Raw genomic sequence first — 16,034 nt, forward strand, 5'->3', positions numbered from 1 at the left:
GTTTGCTCTTGTGAAAACAGGTAATTTGCCTGTGTCACCCAGCCCAGAGCTGGAAAAGAGAGTAAAGTCCTTTCTGGTTCAGAATCGTGGTCCTCTTATTGCAGGGTAGTTAGTGCTAAGCATTCTAATCTTTGCCATAGAAGCTTTAGGATCTGCCCACTGCCTTAGAAGAATGAGCAAACCCATACGAGTGGTCACGCCTGTCTTTGACAGACTAGCTGGCGCTTTAATCTCCATTTCATAAGCTTCTTGAGGTACAAATTAGAGCCTGAGCTGATAGAGCAGAAAATCTCATTCTGGTTGTCTGGCATTTTTTTGTGAGGTTCCACCCCGCAGCCATCTGGCCTGGCCTGTTCTCCAATTAAGGAGGCAAAGGTGGCATTACCCACTTCCGCCCTTTGCAGGGTCCACATCGATGGTACCCATCGGCGCGCAGCTTCCTTTGCTAATGCTGCCGAAAATGACCAGTGAGGTGGGCCTGATGGCAGCAATTTTGTTGTATCTGAAGGTGGAGGCTTCTGTCCCAAAGCATCTAAAACACGATTGAACAAACTGCTTAGGGAAGAATGTCAACAGCCCTGGAAAGCTGTAGGAACCCTTGGGGCCTGGGGACACCACCAGGAGGCCCCGGGGCTCCTTGGAAGAAGTGACCTGTGTCCCTTCTTAGAAACTGTTCTTAGAAACAGTCTTTACCTTCATCAGATCTAGTTGGCCAATCTGGAAGGATTCCGGAGTGAACCTGCAGTCACCCTAAGTAGACAGTGGCAGGAACTGGGGGATAAGTCTGTGTGAAAGGCTGGGACAGAGTGGGCCCAGAGGGGTCTTCTGAATTTCAGAACAGTCCCAGCTCCCCCCAGCTCAGGCCCTGCTGCCCTTGACAGCTGCAGTCTTGCCTTTCCCCTCAGGGCAGGAGCCATCCTTGGGGAGCGGTGGTGCTCAGGGCCTCACAGATGAGCTTCCTGAGCCATAGGCTGGCCCAGACCTCAGGAATAAACCTTTTTGACCTCTGTGGGATCTGGCTGGGAGAGAGTCCCAAAATAACAGCCTGAGTGTTTATCTTGGGCTGTCTCCTCCAGGGATCTCCAAACACTTGATAAATGAGACCCAGTGCCCAGGGCAGGTGGTCAGGCAGTCCCCGGGGCGGATGACGATGGGGCCCCAGCTGGAGGCTTCAGGTGATGTGATGGAAACATTCTTCTCAACCCCCTAGCCCCGGGAGGGGGGGGGTTCCTGTCCCCCACTTCTGCTTGGGAGAGGCCTTGACTTCTGGGGCTTATGTTCTTATCTCCGTTCTTGGAGCCTCCGGGTGTAAATGTGCAGGGGGACAGTCAGCTCTGCCCAAACAGAGCCAACTGGGGACCCAAGGAGACAAGTGGATGTGACCAGAGTCCAAGGTCCGATAGAAGAGTTGACAGGGCCACTTTCTGTTGAGCCACCTCTGACTCCAATGGAAGGAGGAAAACTCGAGAGTTCAGCTTGTTTAAAGCCTGTGACTTCACCAAAATAATTGCAGAGACAAGTTGGTTACCAAGACACTTTCCCTGTTCAGAAGAATTGGGGGCTCAGTGTTTGTGTGTTACTCAGGCAGTAATGACTGCCTTCTCAGGGTGGGGACTACAGTACCCCCCAATTTCTTTAGTATGAAAATAGAGTTTGCCCTCCTTAAGTGCCTGCTAGGAACCAGCTATGGGGTGAGCAGTTTGTATCTTGGAATGAGCCTGGGTCCCGGGCTCTGGGCCTTTGTCTGCCTGATCCACCTGAGCTTTCCTAATTGTCCTTTGCCATCGATCCCCCAGGGACACCCTCCCCCCCCCCAGCTCTCTGCCAAGCTGCTCATGTTGCCCTCTCTCCTTCTCCACAGCTACCCAGAGTCACCGACTGCCCATTGCAAATCTTGGCCTGTGTCAGTGCCCTGAGCTGAGTGTCCACCCGGGCCGGGACCATGCAGCTGGAGATCAAAGTAGCCCTAAACTTCATCATCTCCTACTTGTACAACAAGCTGCCCCGGCGCCGGGCAGACCTGTTTGGGGAAGAGCTGGAGCGCCTCTTAAAGAAGAAATATGAAGGCCACTGGTACCCCGACCGGCCCCTGAAGGGCTCGGGCTTCCGCTGTGTTCACATCGGGGAGCTGGTGGACCCCGTGGTGGAGCTGGCCGCCAAACGCAGCGGCTTGGCCGTGGAGGATGTGCGGGCCAACGTGCCCGAGGAGCTGAGCGTCTGGATCGACCCTTTCGAGGTATCCTACCAGATCGGGGAGAAGGGGGCCGTGAAGGTGCTCTACCTGGATGCCGGCGAGGGCTGTGTGGCGCCCGAGCTGGACAAGGAGATCAAGAGCAGCTTCAACACCCCGAGGCCCAAGGTGTTCCGTGCCCGTCGCAGCCAGGACCCGCTCGCTGTCCAACTCACCCCGTTCGCCCCGCCTTCGGCCAGTCCCCCAGCCCGACCCTTCATCCCCCGCTCGGCCCCAGCCCAATCACCTTCACCACGGCCTCCTTTGCTGCCACCAAGTGGATCACCAAGATGAAGAAGGGGGGTGGTGCAGCGGCGAGCAGCGCAGGGGTGGGTGGTGCTGGGGTGACGGGCCAGCAGCTCCCCCAGCCTCAGCTCGTCTGGCCCGATCCCCCACCCAACAACTGCTGAAGCACAAGAGCCTCTCCCTGTCGGTGCATTCACTGAACTTTGTCCGGCCGGCCTCCGCTTCCGCAGTCCCAGCTCTCACCCAATGCTAAGGAGTTCTGTTGTACAGCGGCGGCAGCTCACCCAGCCTCTTCTTCGAACGGGGGCCGATTGGCCAGGGGGCACCCCGGCCCCTTTGGGGCAGCGGGGCGGCAGGGGGCCTGCACCCGGCAGCAGCTTTGACGTGGCCCAGGTGCTTGGAGGCAGCTCCAGCAGCCTCTTCCTGGAGAAGTCGCCCTTTGTGGAGGGCCTGAGCTACAACCTGAGCACCATGCAATACCCAGGGCAGCCCTTTCAGCCCGTCGTGCTGGCCAACTGACCGCCAGGCACACGGAGCCAAGGGAAGAGCCACACGGCCATCTCTCATCTGGCACCCACTGAGAGCAGGCTGGGCCGGTTCAGGCCACGAGCCCTGAGTCCGGGCATCCCCCCGACTCCCACCCCTGCCCCACTCCACTCTCCTGCCCGCCTGCCTCTTACTTGGTTGATTCGGGGTTCCAATTTCTTTTTTCTCCGTGTAGTTTTCCACATAACGCCTTTACTGAGCGGCTTCCTGTGCTGAGAAGGGCCCAGGCAAGAGTGAGTGAGGTGCTGCTCTCTGCTCCAGGTTCCCCCACTCTGCCTACCGCTACTGCAGGGGACTCGAGAGCCTCGGCTGGGACCTGGAGGACCGCCTTGTGTCACTGCCTCTGTCGCCCCTTCCGCCATCCAATCTCAGCAGGCCTGCCCCCCCCCCACCCGCATCCACTCCTCTCAGGCCCGGGGGTGTTTGTGGTCTGCTGGGGTTCCCCTCATCTCTACCCGCCCCCATGCAGCAACTGCCTGGGCCTGGGCTTGGGCGCACCTGTGTGCGTGCGTGTGTTTGTGTGTTTGCGTGTGTGTACGTGTGTCTGTGCACCCACTGTTGGTCTGCTGTCCTGTTTTAGAGGACTCCGAGCCAGGTGAAATTGCCCGGGATGTGATTCTGAATTGTTGCAAGTGTTGCTTTGTGTCTGGTTGGGGTGTAGGTTCGATCCTCGGCAACTGAAGGTGGGTGGGATGTCTGTGGCCTGAGGTGCTCCTGAGGAGCACCCTGCGGGGGGAGGGGGGGTTGCACTTTGTTTGTTTTTGACCAAAAAAGGGGTTCACTCACTGGGAGGCACTGAGGGACTGACCCAACCACGGATGCTAAGAAAAATCCCTGCGCTCTGCTCTGTTCATCCCTGTTCATTCTCAGCCCAGAGGTGGATTTGGGGGTTGTGCTCTGTGGGCAGAGGCCGATGGTCCCAGTGGCATATGGACCTGCCTGTACCGCCTGCTGAGAACTCGGTACCGCTCTTTTGCTAGCCCCTTGATCCCTGACCCTCCCATGGGGCTTTGGTCGCAAGAGGCTGGCTGGGCAACCACCATGTGTGCAGGATTGCTGCCCGCAGAGCAGTCCTCTCTCACCTGGCCTCAGTGAGCCAACCAGTTTCCATGCTGAGTGGCTTACGTCAGGTGGGATGTGAGGCATCGGCCCAGTCCCTCACTGGAAGGCGCCAAAACCCTTGGCACCCACCCAGCCTCCCTCATAATCCCTTGTGGACAACTGCTGTGGCATGGGCCAGGCCCAGGCAGGCATTGCCAGCCTTCTGCAGTGGCCCCAACTCTGCCTACCTCCCCTCTACCCTCCACAAGGCATTGTCCTGGCACCTTGGCCCCTGGCCATCTGTCCCCCTTGACTTCTCAGGGGCAAGCCCCTTCTGGGCCATGGGATCCCCAGCCCTCATTCCCACCCTGGCCATAGGCCCAGGCAGCTGCTGTGGGGGAAGGTGGGTCTCTGCCTTATACCCCTCCCAGCCCCTCAGCCCCCCACCCCACCCGCCCTCACACATGTACCACCACACCCAGCCGCCACGTGGGGTCCTCAAATATGAAGAAAAATTGTTCAGGAGTACGGCCAGGCTCTCGGGCCCGGTTCGGTCTGTCTCGTCTCTAATCTAGGCATTTTTGCTTCGATTTTCTTTTATTTTTTAAAGCGAACAGAAAGGAAACTGCACTAATGTACCTGGGTTTCGTAGGAAAACTTTTTTTTTTTGGTTTATTTTTTACATTTTTTGGTGTCCGTTTGTATTGAATAATTTGCTACATTTGTAAAATGTAAGAGGTATATATAATATATGTATATTTCTAACGTAAAACAAAGGTAATTTTTTTCTTTTCAGGATTTTTTCTTAAAAAGCTGAGAGTAAGATATTTTTTCAGGAAAAAAAACTTTAAAATAAAAAATGTTGGAGAATACGACCTTTCCCCAGCCTCTTCTCCGGGTCCAGTGCCCTCTGGGGCTTCTGCAGAGGACTCCAAGTCTGGAGGTCGAGTCTCTTGTGCAGTGACCGAAGGCACGGGGCTGCCCCCCAGACGGGGAAGGGGTGCTGGGGCCACTCGAGAGGAGAGTGCGTGCGGGGAGCGGTCGCCAGCTTGTTTTCTTTAGTGAAGGAGGAATACAGCCGAGCGTTTTGTATTCAGAACGTTGTGCAATATTTTGGAATGGGACATCGGTGTGTGTAGAGATTTAGTTTAAAAACAACAAAAAAGATTGATCAAATCTGTACAGTTTATATTGTTCCAGATTTTTTTAAGTTTGTATTAAAAGCATGATATATAATAGTCTCCTTGCTCTGGCTGGCTTTGTATTTCAGGGGCATCTCACTGGGTTCTGGGGGTGTGTATTGGGCTGCTTTGTACCCCTTTTGCCACAGAACCCTTTGGTGCCCATTCCTGAAGTGCCCCTTGGTCACTGGGAACTCCCCCACTAGTATGTCCCCCTGGAAGAGAAGATCTCCGGCCCCCCACTGTGTTAGGCCAGCAGCACTGACTCATTTGGCTCAGACATCCAGCCTGAGGGGTCCCAGAGGCCCTCAGCCTGGCCTAGCAGGGACAAGACTGAGACTTGGGCACCTCCACTCCTACCCTGTGTCTAACCCCATGTCCAGGCTCCTCCTTTCCCAGGGCTCCTCACACATTTCCATCTGTTCCTAAGAACAACACCAGGACCACAGGCTGGAGTGGTAGAGCATATGCCCTACCTGTGTGTGCCAGGCCTGGACTCCGATGCCTCATGGCCCCAGGAGAACCTTGGGGTGTGGTCCTGGTGGCTTCATCATAGAAAATAAAAACCAGCCTAGCACAGGTACTGCCACCACCGTGGGTGCCCACAGCTGCCCGCAGCCACTCCCCATGTGAGTGCCGGCTGGGCCTGGAGACCCGGGAGGCCAGTCAGGCTGGCACCACCTGCCCAGCCAGTCTCTGGTGAAGGAATGAGACCCCACATCCTCCAAGCCGACTCAGTCAGGCCGCCCTTCAGCCAGCTTCAGCCACCCTGTGGGCAGGAAGAGGAAGAAAAAAAATTCTAGCAAATTCAGTTCCTCCAGAAGAGGCTCCTTCATTCTTCTGACAAGAGTCCAGGGGCCAGCAGTGACGGGATCAGGTATGCAGGGCTCTGAGCCCAAGATAGATGTCCACGGCCACTCAGGACTCCGCCAGAGGGCCATAAGCAGTCTGGTCCCTCTGCTGCCTTTGCCCAGTTGGCCCAGCCAACGGTGGGTGGGGGGAGAAAAAGGGGACCCCTCCTAGGACCCTGGGTGAGCCCCAGCACCGCTGAAGAAAACAAACAAGAAGCCACCTGCTGGTTGACATGAAAGCGCTGAGCACAGCGGTGCGGCTGCTCTTCCCATCCAGGCCATTATTGTCCAACCTCAAAGGCCACCTGCCAGCCCAGCCCCGGCGCCTTCCGCCTTCCGGCGGCAGCAGAAGGGTGAGCCCGGCCCCGCAGCAGCTGTGAGAGAGGCCGGCTGTGCCTCCACTCGCGGGACAGGGAGGGCCAGGCCCCCAGTGTGCACCCTGACCTGGGAAAGAGAAAGCAGGCAGCAGGCCTGTGAGTCATGGTGGGGCACACACCCCTACCCTCACCGATCCGTTCTCCTGAGTCAGCACCCGACACCCTCACCCCCCCTCCCCTAACTGTTCTCTCCGACATGCCCCAGGCCTGCCCGGCTGCCACCTTCTGCCTGGATGTGGGCTAAGCACAGATTGGGAGCGGCCCAAAGATCTCTCAGGCCCCGGGCTACAGGATCCCGCTGAGATGCTGGATTTTGCGGAGGAAATCCACTGCCTGCCAGTGGAATATTCACTTCCTGGGTAACCCCAACACTACCCTCCTGACATTTGCCATTTGTGTAGTGAGGGACGGTGGGGTCGGGCCATTCATTGTTGGCTCCACATCACCTGCTCCAGTTTCCAAGGCTTTGGAGGGGAAGGGGATGGGAACTGGGGACCCCTTGCTGTAGTTCCCTGCCCAGCAGGGAAGAAAAAGTGGGGTCCTGAGGGGCGCAAGCCATAGTACAGTGGGTAGGGCATTTGCCTTGCACAAGGCTGACCCGGGTTCGATCCCTGGCATTCCACACTGTCCCCTGAGGCTGCCAGGAGTAGTTTCTGAGTGCAGAGCCAGGAGTAACTCCTGAGAGCTGCTAGGTGTGGCCCAAATACAAAAAAAAAAAAAAAAAAAAAGGAAATGGGGGCCTAGGAGCCAGCATCAGACGGAACCCAGCAGATGGTCATGTCAAGGGCAAGGGCGACAAGAAGCCATGGCTGTGAGACTAGCAGGTAGGAGGAAGGGTCCTTCACAGCCTGAATAACTTGACCCCTCATCACCTCAGCAGTGGAGAGAGCAGGGAGATGACAGCCCCCCTTCCTTCTAGAGACAAGCAGCTGTAGGAGTGGCCATGGGGCTCAGCCACAGAGCTCAGAGGTGCAGGGTCCCTGTGGACACCATAAGGGACATTTCCTGGCATGTCATTCCCCCCACTCCTGCCTGGCCCAAGGGAAGGCTGGGATTTCACCTCAATGTGATAGCAAAGGCGGGAGAGAGAGAGTATAGCTGGTAGGCCCCTGCCTTTGCACACAGCCAACCCTGGTTTGATCCCCAGGACCACATATGGCCCCTGGGCTCTGCCAGGAGTGATTCCTGAGCACTGATGGGCATGGCCCCAAAACCAAACAAAGGAAAAAGTGTGCCAGTGACTCTGTCAGAGCAAGCGCTGGTCACATAGGGCCTACCTGCCCCTCAGAGCCCCTCCTTGACCCTGAGCTGTGCCTGGATCAGCTGCAGGAGGGGCTGTGTCAAGGTGAAATAGAAGAATCAAAAGAAACCTCTCTAAATCCAAAAGAACAGGGGCTGAAGATATAGCACAGCAGTAGGGCGTTGTTTGCCTTGCAAGCCCTGATCCAGGACTGACAGTGGTTCAACCCTCGCATCCCATATGGTCTCCTGAGCCTGCCAGGAGCGATTTCTGAGTGCAGAGCCAGGAAGCCAGGAGTAACTTCTGAGCACCACCAGGTGTGACACCCCTCCCCCCAAAAAAAAACCCAAAAGGACAGAAAGAAATGTCAGGACTTGCTTGAAAACAAACAAACAAATAAATTTCTAGCTCACTCAGGGCCTAGAAATAAAGATTGGGAGGAAATATTTGCAAACTCAGTGTCTGATAAAGGTTCTTGTCCAGAATCCTTAAAGAACCTTCTAGTTTCGGGGCTGGAGAGATAGCATGGAGGTAGGGTGTTTGCCCTGCATGCAGGATGGTGGTTCGAATCCCAGCATCCCATGTGGTCCCCCGTGCCTGCCAGGAGCGATTTCTGAGCGTAGAGCCAGGACTAACCCCTGAGCGCTGCCGGGTGTGACCCCCAACAACAACAACAACAAAAAAAAAACACCTAGGTTTGAAGGGGGCTGGGAAGGGGCCCAACGGTGAATTTGCCTCCATCCCCAGCACCATTGCGGCACAGTCCCCTGGCTGTCCCCGTTACTGATGAGGGAGAGGAAGGACAGAGGCATCCTCGCTGCCCATCAGCCACCGAGGTGGTCCCGACTCCCCACCTGGGCCCAAGGGTCAACCCAGAATAAACCAGTTAATGTCCAACAAAAACGAATGTGCAGATGCCAAGAGCATCCTTACATGTTAGCCTTGAACCAGAAATAAACCTAGCGTCTGGGTGTGTGTGTGTGAAGGGTGGAAGCAATATTCCAGGATCTCCTCCCCCGCCCCAATGGCAAAGATCTCACAGGGAAGAAAAGGAAACCAGGGCGCATGCTGCACAATGAACAGATCTCTGTTGGGATCTATTTCTAGAACATTCTAGATAACGTAAGCAGGGGAGAAGGGCTTCCCAAAGGGAACAAGGAAGTTTGTGAAAAATACTGAGTATATTCCTGGTCTTGATTAGGGGTTGTGGTGGTAGTACAACAGGGAGGGTGTTTGCCTGGCACGTGGCCCACCCCAGTTCGATTCCTGGCATCCCATATGGTCCCCTGAACCTACCAGGAGTCATCCCCGAGTACAGAGCCAGGAGTCAGCCCTGAGCACAGCTGGGTGTGACTCGGCCCTCCTCACCCCCATAAATCAACTTGTTGGGATGGTGGTATGGTGTATAGAAGATTGATGGGGCCGAAACGTGAGGAGGACAAGTAGAATCATGAATGAGAATCTGTCAGTGATTTCTCAGGACAGGCTGGGGCGAGGGGTGAGTCGAAACAAGAGGTTCAGGGGCCGTAGAGATAGCATGGAGGTAGTGTGTTTGGTGTGTTTGCCTTGCGTGCAGAAGGACGGTGGTTCGAATCCTGGCATCCCATGTGGTCCCCCGAGCCTGCCAGGAGTGATTTCTGAGTGTAGAGCCAGGAGTGAGCCCTGAGTGCTGCCGGGTGGGATCCAAAAACCAAAAAAAAAAAACCAAAAAAAAAAACAGGAGGTTCAGTCCTGAGCATCACATGGTACCCCAGCACCACATCCTGGGCTCTCACACTCACTTACTGGCCCTGGAATTTCCTGCACTCTCTGAAAAAGACAGGGAGCAAACCAGTTATCGGAGACCAGAAAGGCATTAGATGTGCTGCAGAAGGAGGGTGCCACGGTGGGCACTGGCGGATGGCAGGGCAGGTAAAGGGGCATGGCCGGTGAAGGGACAGCCCCAGAGAAAGGGGAAGTTGAAGCAGGTGACAGACAGGGCAGTGCTGGCTCTTGGGGGAAAGGGAGGTACTCATCTTCATTTTCCCTCTTGGAGGGAAAGGGACAGAGGCGAACAAACCATTTGGAACCCAACTGGCTGCTCCCATGACACTGAGGGGCCTCCTTGGGGTTGGGGTGAGCTCCCAGGGTAGAGGGCTGGCACTGGGGCACTCTTCTGAGACCAGGCTATCCCCCAGGATGGCCCAGAAGGGCAGGACAGATCAGCGGGCACCGTGGGAGCCTCCTGTCCTCTCTTGGGACACCATGTCCTGGCTCGATGCTCAGCTCAGCAGATGGGCAGTGAATGGGCTGGCCACAGGCAGGTGAGCCTTACCTCAGCAAATGCTCCCGCTCCAAAAATAAATAATAATAATAATAATAATAATTAGGGGCCAGAGTGATAGTATAGCAGTAGGGCATTTGCCATACACATAACTGATCCATATTCTATTCCCAACATCCCATATGGTCCCCTGAGCCTGCCAGGAGCAATCTCTGAGCACAGAGCCAGGAGTAAGCCCTGAGTACCACAAGGTGTGGCCCAAGCCCCCTCCAAAAGAAACCCAATGTTCCTGACTCCAACCTGCCCTTCCACCCTGGGGACCTGGAGTCCCCTGCACCCCCTCCTTCTCCTGACTCCTGTTTCTACAGACTGCACCACCTCTAAGGAGAATCAAGGGCACGGCCCCCTGGGAACATGCCTCACTGGTTTTACCCTGTTGCTCTGACCTTGACGGGTCACTCCCTTTTGGACACTGGGGGGCACACCCAGCGTTGCTCAGGATGCTGGACAAGGGTTAGCCGTGTGCAAGGTAAAAGTCCTCTCCACTGTGCTATCACTCCGGCCTCAAGAGTTTTGCTTTCTTTGACCTTGGATACTTAGAAAAGCACGTGTGGCGTGCATGCGTGTGTGTGTGTGTGTGTGTGTGTGTGTGTGTGTGTGTGTGTGTGCAGGGAGAGGGTTGGAGGAAAAGCAGCATCAAGGTGATTGACTGGGTTACAGAGTACCACCCCCAGGGCAGGAACTTGACCTCTGCCAGCCTCACTGCAGCACCCACCAATGGGTGAACCTCCTCAGAGGGCAGGACATGGACCAAGGACGAAGCACTGGTCTTGCAGGGCTGAGACCCTGGGTCCCAGTGTTTTCCCCAAGTACTGAGCTGGGATGCGCCTTTGGCCCTGCTCTGCCTCCCAAGAAGGGTTGGAACACGTGAGAGGCAGAGGGAGAGAAGGGCCGAGTGCTCCCCGAGGGAGGCAGAGGAAACGTAGGGACTGCATATGGCCTGGGGGGGACTGGGGCTTCTGAAGGCCACACTTTTTACTCATTCATACATTCACTCATTCATTCACTATGTACTACTGATTCTTGTTCTGAGGCCACACCTGGCAGCACCCGGGTACTCTTGGTTCTGTGCTCAGATATCACTCCTGGCAGTGCTCAGGGATCATATGGGATACCAGGAATTGAACCCATGCTGGCTGTGTGAAAGGCAAGCATCCTCCCTGCTGGACTATTGATTTTTTTCCCCCCTGGGCACTGTTCGTTGTGGCCCACAACAGGGGAGGGAAGGTGGCCCAAGTCGCGGATTTGACAGTCCAGGCTGGTTTAGAGGCTCAGTGGACCAGCAGCTGCCTCTGGCCAACTGGGTTCAGTTCTGCTCCGCCAAAGAGTCCGGCACCACAGCCCAAGAACCCTCCCCAGCACTGCACGACCCCCAACCCCCAGAACAGCTGGTGGTGGTCTCCACTCACTGTCACACGTAACCCCAAGCCCCCCTGAATATTTAAGACTGCAGGAGACCCAAAGGAGGAAAGGGTGTGGTGGCTTCCCAAACTGGGGTTCCTGAGCACCCCAGGCAAAGGAGAGGAAGACGTGGTCCAGGGACAACCCTACAGCTTGTCCCTCCACCTTGTCCCAGCATCAGAGGGGACCCCCGGTAGGACGTCTCCTTTCAGGGGGACACTGAGGAGGGCCAGTTCTGTTTTTCTGACAGCAGAACTGTCCCCACACCCACACTTCAGCATCTGGGGACTTGAGGCCCCTTTGAGCTGGGCTGGGGACTCCTCCAAGGTCTCCTCCTCTCCTATCTCTTCCCCTCTTCCCTCTCCCAGACCCCCCCACCAGGGGCACCTGGCTGGAACGGGCCCCCTTCCCCCCCAGGGTGTCTCTGGGCCTCCCTGGCGCTTCCTTCATCTGCAGGCCTGGGCTCTATTTATATCTCGTCTGTCTCTCCCACATCACCCCAAAAGCGGGTGGGGAGGCTGCCTGCACCCCGCACCTGCACAGCCCACGTGGGGTGCTGGGAGCCCAGAGACCCAGGAAATGGATTGGAAAGGCAGGAGGGAGGCCTGAAGCCCCCAGAACCTCATGAGGATGCTAACTGCTGGTTCTGGGGTTCCCCTAAACCTGGGGTTCTGCTTTGGAAACCCCCACCCCAGACTTCCAAGGCTTCAGGGGGGAAAGGAAAAGCAGTAGGGGAGCCACAGATTGGGGTGTAGGGGAAGAGTAGACTGTCAGAGAGGTGGGGCTTAGAACCCAAATCCAGCTAGAAAAGGCCCCCCCCCACCTACACCCTGTTTTTTCCTTTATCCCTGTGTTGCTCAAGCACAGAGGGACACCAGAATTCCTGCCCTAGAAAGTGGGGGGGGGGTCTGTCCTGGAAGAGCAGAGGCAGCACTCACCCCCACCTCCCATGAAGTAGCTAAGGGCAGGAGCCTGTGGATCTTCAGGGACAAGAACAGTCCCCTTGGGGGGGGGCTGGTAAAGGGGGGTTAATCAGAACAGCTTGTTCAACGGCCTAAAATAGAGCTTCCTGCGGGGGGGGGCACAGTCTGGCATTGAGAGGGGCTGACTCTGTCCTGAGCACTGTGGGGTGAGGGGGCACAGAGCCCCAGGGAGGAGCCAGAGAAGGGAGGCCAGGAGGGGACACCCCAGCAACCCAACAAGAACAGGCAGAGCACATTCTCTTGATATTCCCACCACCCCTCAGCCTCCCCAGAAACAGTGCTAGGTGGGCCCAGACACCTGGACTCACTGGCTGCCTGGGCCTGCCTGGGCCTCAGTTTCCCTCTGTGTTCAGGGCAGCACTGGGGCACCGCCCATCTGGTCCCGGAAAAAAGGCATAGCGCTTGACCCCAGTTCTCTGCCACCCCCAAAACCCCCACCTGAGAGTCTGCCAGGGGTCAGCTCCCGGAGGCGGGGCAGGGCCTCTAGGCTTTCTCAGCTGCAAGTGGAATGTTCCAGTGTGAGGGAGGAGGGACCCCTGGCTGCTCCTCTGCTCCCCTCAATCACAAGGTGCCCAGGTGCAGAAGATCTCTCAGCCACCCCCACCCCACCCCGTCCCTCTGCCACCCCGGCCCCTGCCAAGGACATCCTGTGCTCGGTGATGTCAGCTGGCCCCAGGAGCCCTGGCTGGCCTCAGACAACACTGACAGGATTTATTTTTAAACTCACAGGCCCCGGCGGGCGCTTCCCCCTCTTGCCAGCTCCCCCATCCCAGCTGAGCCCCCAGGTCAAGTGTCTCCCCGGATCTGTGCTTGCCTTGGGCAGCCTGTGGCCCAGCTGGGAGGCCGGGCCCTGGCAAGGGTCATCGGCTCAGCCTGGGCAGGCGGGTGGTGCCTCAACAACTGATTTGAATATTTCAGGACTTAGCCTAGCCGCAGCCTTTGCCTATGACCTCCAGTTCCGGAGGCAGCGATGACACTCCTTACCAGTCACACTTCAGTGACCAGTCGCCGCTGTCTCATATGGGGACTTCGCCCTGTGAAGAGCCTTCCCCCCCCACCGCCCTACTTCACCCTCAGCTTAGGGTGCTTAAGGCTTACTTCTGGCTCTGTGTTCAGGGATCATTCCTGGCAGGGTTTGGGGGACCCTGCAGGATACTGGGGATCAAACCTGGGTCAGCCATATGCAAGGCAAGCATCTTTATGGATCTACTATCTCTTGGGCCCCACCACTACCGTCTCTTGACAAAGGAGGGGCTAGGCAGGAAGAATCGAGAGGCTGGTGACTGCTCCCCCAACTCCAGGGAAGTCAGGAGTGAAAATCATCTGTGGCCCTGGATGGGAGGTTTGGAGCTTCTAAATGCAAATGCCTAAAAATCAGCTCCCTGGGAGATGAGATCCATTCATGAGGCACGCGGGATTGAACCGACTCCCCTGATTTTTTTTTAATTTTTATTTATTTATTTTGGTTTTTGGGTCACATCCGGTGGTGCTCAGGGGTTACTCCTGACTCTACACTCAGAAATCGCTCCTGACAGGCTCTGGGGAGCGTATGAGATGCTGGGATTCGAAACACCGTCCTTCTGCATACAAAGCAAACGCCCTACCTCCATGTAATCTCTCTGTGCCTACCCCCCCTTTTTTTTTGGTGGGATAGAACATTCCGTGATGCTCAAGTCCTGGCTTTCTCCTGGCTCTGTGCTCAGAGATCACTCCCCCCAGCAGGCTCTGAGAACTAGCTTGGGTGTTGGGGATTGAACTCAAGTCAGCTGAGTGCAAGGCAAACATCTTTGGCTCTGGCCCTGCTTGGCCACTCTTTTTTGGTTTTTGGGTCACTCCCGGCAGCGCTCAGAGGTTACTCCTGGCTCTATGTTCAGAAATCGCTCCTGGCAGTCTCGGGGTACCATTTAGATGCCGGGATTCGAACCACCGACCTTCTGCGTGAAAGGCAAACGCCTTATTACCTCCATGCTATCTCTCCAGCCCGTTGGTCACATTTTTTTGATTTCATGAAGACAGATGAGAACCTTCAGGTTTGTCAAAGGTCTGTGGAGGAGCGCAGGAAGTGAGGGGACAACTCGGGCTCCCAAAGGCAGACTCCAATCTGGGGTCTCCCCAAAACCTTTGTCCAATATCCTGGCCACAGACTCTGGCCCAGCTCCTCCCTGTGATCCCCTGACCTTTGTCATTCACTTCTTCCCCAGGAGGAGCCTGGCAGCGCAGGGGTGAAGGGTCGGAACCACCCTCCTTTCCTTCCTGGCTCCTGTGGACACCCGATGGCCACAGTGCCTGTTGCCCAAAGCACCGCCTGGTACAGGAGGCCCTAGAAGCATCCCTGGCTGACAGATCTGTGGCCTGGACTCCAGATGGATGCCCAGCGCTTTGTCTGCAGCGCCATCTGCTGGTGATGCGGCACTCCTGCCAGGCTCAGGGCACTTGGCTCAGTGAGCCAGCCGGGAAGGGAGGGTAGCTGCTGCCACAGCAGAGGCTGCAGGCTGGGCCTTGGAGGGCATGGCCGGTGGGCGCCCTCTCGACCTCTGTTCAGGGCCCGGGCTCTGTCTCTGAGCGTTCACAGGCAGCCGTGAGGGCACATGAAGCTCACGATCCTAGTGGATGCAGCCCGGGCTTCCATCGCCAGCACCCCAAAGGGTAAACTAGGAAGGTCTGCGGTGAACAGACAACGAACAACAGACAACAGACAACGAAGCTTGAGCTCAGTGGCAGGGATTGCTGCTGTCCAGCTTGTTGAGCACTGCTGGGTGTGGCCTCCCCAAGCAAGCAAACAAACAAAAAAAGCCTCCAAATAGGAACGAGAAAGGGGGTCTTTGGGGAGTGGGTGGGTCACACTGAACGGGATCCCAGGGCTCTGCAAGGGAGCAGACTGGTGAAGTGGGAGGGGGGCCAGCAGGGGCAGAAGCTTCTTGGGGGTCAGGAACTTCCATTTGAAGTTGGGGGCAGAGATTCCCAGGGGGTCTGTGTGCTGGTGGAGCAATGTGGGGGGCAGGAGGAAGGCTGAGGGAGAACAGAGGGTCACAGATGGGACTGGAACTCTGATGTGATGAAGCCTTTTTGGTGGAGGCGACGGCTGTCTGTCTGACTATCCGCAGTGCCAGGGGTCAAACCCAGAGTCTCCCCACGGGCAGAGCAGCTGCCCATCCACTGAGGGGCCTCTCCAGCCAGTGCCACCCGAAAGGAAAGGGAAGCGTCTACCCTGTAGGGTGCTGGGTTTGGGCAGATGCGGGCCTGAGCTTCAGGGCAAGATGGTGGTCCTGGGCTCACATTGGGGCCCCCAGGTAAGACTGGGGTGATGTGAGCTCAATCCAGTGGCTTGAGTGTTGGGGGAAGGACAACTTTCCAGGATGGGAGGGTGGGTTCTGTGCCCAATTTTCTGCCTGTGACCTGCTCCTGGATTTCTTCCAGCTGGACCCACAGCATTGGGGGGTGAGAGGGCCAGAGATCCACATGGTCTGGGAGACAAGGTCCCCCATTCAATTCCTACATCTGACCTTTGCATTTCTCCAGGAGCTTCAGACCTCTGAGGAGGAAACTCACAGCAGCCCAGGGCACCGATAAAATGGGAGTTCAGAGATGGGGCCCTTGTGGTCACAGAGAGGGAGA

General features: G+C 56.6%; 1 protein-coding gene across 1 annotated transcript; it reads left to right on the forward strand.

The window, feature by feature from the left end:
- Positions 1-1,899: 1,899 nt before the first annotated feature.
- On the forward strand, positions 1,900-3,482 carry TOB2 (transducer of ERBB2, 2). The gene is given in 7 exon segments (XM_049771673.1): positions 1,900-2,365; positions 2,367-2,408; positions 2,410-2,589; positions 2,592-2,687; positions 2,689-2,736; positions 2,739-2,777; positions 2,780-3,482. Coding segments are annotated over 7 exon segments (1,044 nt in total). The 5' UTR covers positions 1,900-1,942; the 3' UTR covers positions 2,996-3,482.
- The last annotated feature ends 12,552 nt before the right edge of the window (positions 3,483-16,034 follow it).

This window comes from Suncus etruscus, chromosome 4 (assembly GCF_024139225.1).
Source record: "Suncus etruscus isolate mSunEtr1 chromosome 4, mSunEtr1.pri.cur, whole genome shotgun sequence".
Lineage (NCBI taxonomy): Eukaryota > Metazoa > Chordata > Mammalia > Eulipotyphla > Soricidae > Suncus > Suncus etruscus.